Source organism: Gossypium arboreum, chromosome 1, assembly GCF_025698485.1.
Source record: "Gossypium arboreum isolate Shixiya-1 chromosome 1, ASM2569848v2, whole genome shotgun sequence".
NCBI classification, from domain to species: Eukaryota; Viridiplantae; Streptophyta; class Magnoliopsida; order Malvales; family Malvaceae; genus Gossypium; species Gossypium arboreum.
This window is the reverse complement of record NC_069070.1, coordinates 19,343,480-19,347,621: the sequence shown is the minus strand read 5'-3', so window position 1 is coordinate 19,347,621 and position 4,142 is coordinate 19,343,480. Positions and strand designations below refer to the sequence as shown.

Genomic DNA, 4,142 nt, shown 5'->3' with positions numbered 1-4,142 from the left:
AATATATATAGCTGAAAAAGAAATGGAATAAGAATTGGTCCCTTCTTTCTTTTTTACTTTGTTTATATTTCTTTACCTTACTTTCTTTCATTTTCTTTTTCGGGTTTATTCATTAAACGTCCGCAAACTATTACTAAGATTCTAAATTGGTCCTTAAATTTTAAAAAAATATAGTATCGGTATTGTATCAATTAGATTCTTCATTAGCTAGCTATCCAACCCAGATTTAATGCTATATTAAATTGTAAACATGTGTGTATTTATCACATGGGTAATTTGAATTTGACATATTAAAGAACATGATATTAATAAAATTTTAGGACGATTACTTTTTTTTCATTTTAACACATCATACTTAAATTGCCCATATAGTAGGTACTTATGTGTTTACTATTTGATCTATATTTTAAATATGCTTCACATCAAATTTGAAGTGATATTTAACGCCTAAATTTACAATTAAATTGATAGAATTAGAAAATTTGAAAATTTGAAAACAAATTTAAAATCTAGGTCATAACTTAAGGGTTTCTTATGAAATTAACCCTTTGTTTTTCATATTCACTTCGGAACAATATTAAACAAAATATTAACTACAAGTATAAGTTTGACATGAAATTAATTTTTTAAATATAATAAATATGTGTTAATACCGAAAAATAATACCTAAGATAAGACTTTGTAGTAAAGGTGAATAATATGGCAAGCAAGGAAGTCAGCTTTCATCAAATGTGCATGTGAATTTGACTTAATTCACTTCCCTTTTTCATGTAAGAAGCTATAAATATGTGTTCTTAGCAAGTTTTCTTTGCAAATCATACATTCCATTTCTGGGAACAAAATCAGATTATTACACAACAGGGGAGTTGTGCAATCTAAAGTTTGTCTGAAGATGGAACATCAATTCAAGCAAACCAGGTATGTATGTATGCATCTATCACTCTTTATTTTTGTTCTATAATTTGCATATCGGAGTACATAACAATTTTTTAATTTTGTGTATTTTTATCGTAATATAATCTTATTTAAAGTATCCGTACCTTCATTCTTCCTACTTATATGTAAGGAGTCCGTTTTCCGACCAACGTCGATTTGGTTCTTGGCAAAGAAGAATTAGTTATCAGATTCTCCCCCCTTTTTTTAAAACTAGATTCTTGTTAGATTAAAATTTAAGCAAAGAGAAAAAAAAAACAGTATCTGAACTGAAAATATATATTCTGGAACGAACTGTTTTTAATGTACCTAAAGTACTGCAAATAAGGTCCCCAAAATGACAATAAAACATCACAAAATGTTGAACCTAAAGTAGTGTTTTTAATGTGGAACAAACATATAAGTGTCTACATATATTCATATTCCACATTCATTTTGACTTTTTTTTTTTTTTTTTTTGGTTGTTTCCTTAGAAAACAGAACTGGTTCCAGAAGCAGTTTTCAAGTCGAAACGGTGAAGATAATCGTCCGAAACCAGGCGCACATGAAGCCGCCATTGCGGCGGCTGCATTTGCTATTCAATCAGTCGAAGAGGCTAAAGCAGCGAAGCTCAAGAGAGGGAGCTTCAAGAAAGAAAATAGCAGGAATGGTGTGCTTCATTCTAATAGAATAACCACTCAATTCTCCCTCAAGAAAACTAAAAGTGCAGGTAATTTTTCCAACAATTTTGCATAAACTTTTATAAACATGTCTATTTTTTGAAGAAACTAATGAAAACTAATGTAAAAAAAAAAAAAAAAAACAGTGGAAAATTCCAAGGATAAGCCAATGAAACATAAATGTAAGGAAGTAGAAAGAGTACATTCATATTCCAAACCAAGCTCTCAATCTGCTACAATTCCAATAGCACCAGGAGATGAATGGTAAGTATTAGTTCGCTTGATTCATTTAATTATTCTCGAACAGAGTTTGAGTCCTAATAGCTCAAGCCATCAAGTGAGCGAGTGCAAGTAAGTTTTTAATATTCTGATACTAAATTACGATTTTTATGCCAAATAAAGATATGTTGTTAAATGCTTTAACAAGCCTAAAATCCTTTAAACTAGCTAGAATTTTCGACCCTTTTCATCTAACTTCAATCATCTCAGGTATGACAAGCTGAAATCAGTTGTTTGCGGAGGTGACAAGTTGCCCAAAACCTACGGTTAAAACTTATTGTATGTGCTCCACATAAATATATTCAATTTTTCCTAACTTCTTTTCATTTATTTTATGGGCTTTTAGAGATTTATATCTTCGTACAATATTTAAATATGTGTTAGGCATAAAATGCCATATTAGATTTGTTTAAGGGTTCACATTTTTATTTTATTTAGACTTAGATAAATATGAAGTATATTGATATCATATATAAATCTAATTTAACTCATTAATACTTTAAAATTTTTGATGAGTCGAAGTAATAGATACTAATACCATTCTTGATTGTTGAGAGTGCAGAAAACACTGGAGCTGAGAAGGGCAAGAAATGTACAAGATTTACAAAGAAAACAGGACAGTATTTTAGATTCATCACTATGTGTGAAAATATATTAAGAGATTGTTAGAAAATATGAACATCACATATATTATATACTTAGTTATATGTTATTATTATTTAATATCATAATAGGTTAACTTAAATTAAAAGTGATCTAATGAAATGGGATAATGAAATAAGCTTTTAAAATATATATATATATATATATATATATATATATATATATATATATATATAGAATCAACATGTTTGTAGCTACAACATGCAATAATTATTGATGTATTTTGAAAATAAAAACAGTTGTATTCAGTATGATACAATGAGCACTATTTTTTAGAATAATATATTATCTATTCTCAAAATACTCTAAATAAGTGCACCTCCTTTGTTTTTTCATTGGAAGTCCCCTTTTCAGTGGATTAATCTTGTCGTTGTTTTTAAAATTGTTTTTTTTTTTGAGGTTGCTTTTACTCGAACCATTGGAGTTACCTAGAAGTTTTCTTGTGGTACAAGTTGGGGTTTTAGTCAAGAAGCAATAATTTGAAAGCTTTGAGACTAGAAGAGCTTTTGGGAATTTGATGTTTAAAGAATCTAATTATACGATATATAATGTGGTATTTATAGCAAATAAAGTTTGACAATTCTCAAGATAAAAAATTCCCTCCAAGATAATGAGAAAGAAAAATCTCCAAAAATAATTCCATTAGCCTACAAAAATTTAACCAAATTAATTAGCTACACAATTATCCTAAATACATCAAAATGACATCAAGTCCAATCATGTGGATGTCTTTCATGTACTATCAACTCTTCAAGCTCGACAAACCCCAACTAAGCTTTTCAAACTCTCAAACATGTTTGAATACAAGGTTTTGGTGAACAAATCAACTAGTTGGCTTTGAGTGGGCACATACTTTAATTCAACAAGCTCATTCTCAACTAATTCTCAAATTAAATGGTGTCTGATATCAATGTATTTGGTTTTTGCATGTGGCAATAGATTCTTTGAAATGTTTATGACACTAGTATTGTCACAATAGGTCATGACAACTTGTATAACAATCCCAAAATCCTTCATCATATGTCTCATTCAAAGTAGCTAAGCACAATAGCTACCAACAACAATGTACTCTGCTTCTAGTGTAGAAAGTGAGATTGATCCTTGCTTTCTGTTGTACCATGAAACTAAATTGGATCCTAAGTAAAAACACCATCCAGATGTATTTTTACAATCATCCATATTCCTAATTCAATTAGCATTACTATACCCTAGTGAACTCAGCACACTATCTTTAAATAACCAAATTTCAAGCTCAGGTGTTCCATAGACATACCTTATAATCCATTTGGATGCCTTGACATGAGATTCTCTTGGATTAGTCTAGTATCTAGAAACTATACCCATGCTAAAACACAAATCGAGACGACTAACTATGAGATAAATTAAATTTCCAATCATGTTTTTGAATGTGGTTGCAAAAATGGGTACTTCGTCAACTTTTGTATATAAATTTTCATTAATAGCCATATGTGTCCTAGCAGGCTTAGAACTCTCAAGTCCAAACTTCTTCACCATATTCCTTGCATATTTTTCATTAGATAGGAATGCCCCATTCTCCAATTGCTTGATTTGGGATTCAAGGAAATATGACAACTTCCTTACTATGCT

At 29.7% G+C, this 4,142-nt stretch overlaps 1 protein-coding gene across 2 annotated transcripts; it reads left to right on the top strand.

Moving 5' to 3' along the window:
- The first annotated feature begins 651 nt into the window (after positions 1-651).
- Positions 652-2,622, top strand: LOC108482770 (uncharacterized). Of its 2 annotated transcripts, none has more exons than XM_053030224.1 (5): positions 652-918; positions 1,407-1,642; positions 1,739-1,856; positions 2,082-2,150; positions 2,434-2,622. In XM_053030224.1, exons 1-4 carry the CDS (start codon positions 893-895, stop codon positions 2,140-2,142), a joined length of 441 nt encoding a protein of 146 aa, XP_052886184.1. In that variant the 5' UTR covers positions 652-892; the 3' UTR covers positions 2,143-2,150; positions 2,434-2,622. The 2 variants fall into 2 exon arrangements, with proteins under 2 accessions (XP_052886184.1, XP_052886163.1); XM_053030203.1 differs by lacking the exon at positions 652-918 and adding an exon at positions 1,196-1,305.
- Positions 2,623-4,142: the final 1,520 nt, after the last annotated feature.

What these genes read in the sequence shown, in the direction of transcription:
- LOC108482770 (XM_053030203.1), top strand. Translation starts at nt 1,271, where the DNA reads ATGACAATAAAACATCACAAAATGTTGAACCTAAA. An exon ending in CACAAAATGTTGAACCTAAA is followed by an intron (nt 1,306 to 1,406) that starts GTAGTGTTTTTA and finishes TTGTTTCCTTAG; the next exon opens with AAAACAGAACTGGTTCCAGA. An exon ending in ATAGCACCAGGAGATGAATG is followed by an intron (nt 1,857 to 2,081) that starts GTAAGTATTAGT and finishes CAATCATCTCAG; the next exon opens with GTATGACAAGCTGAAATCAG.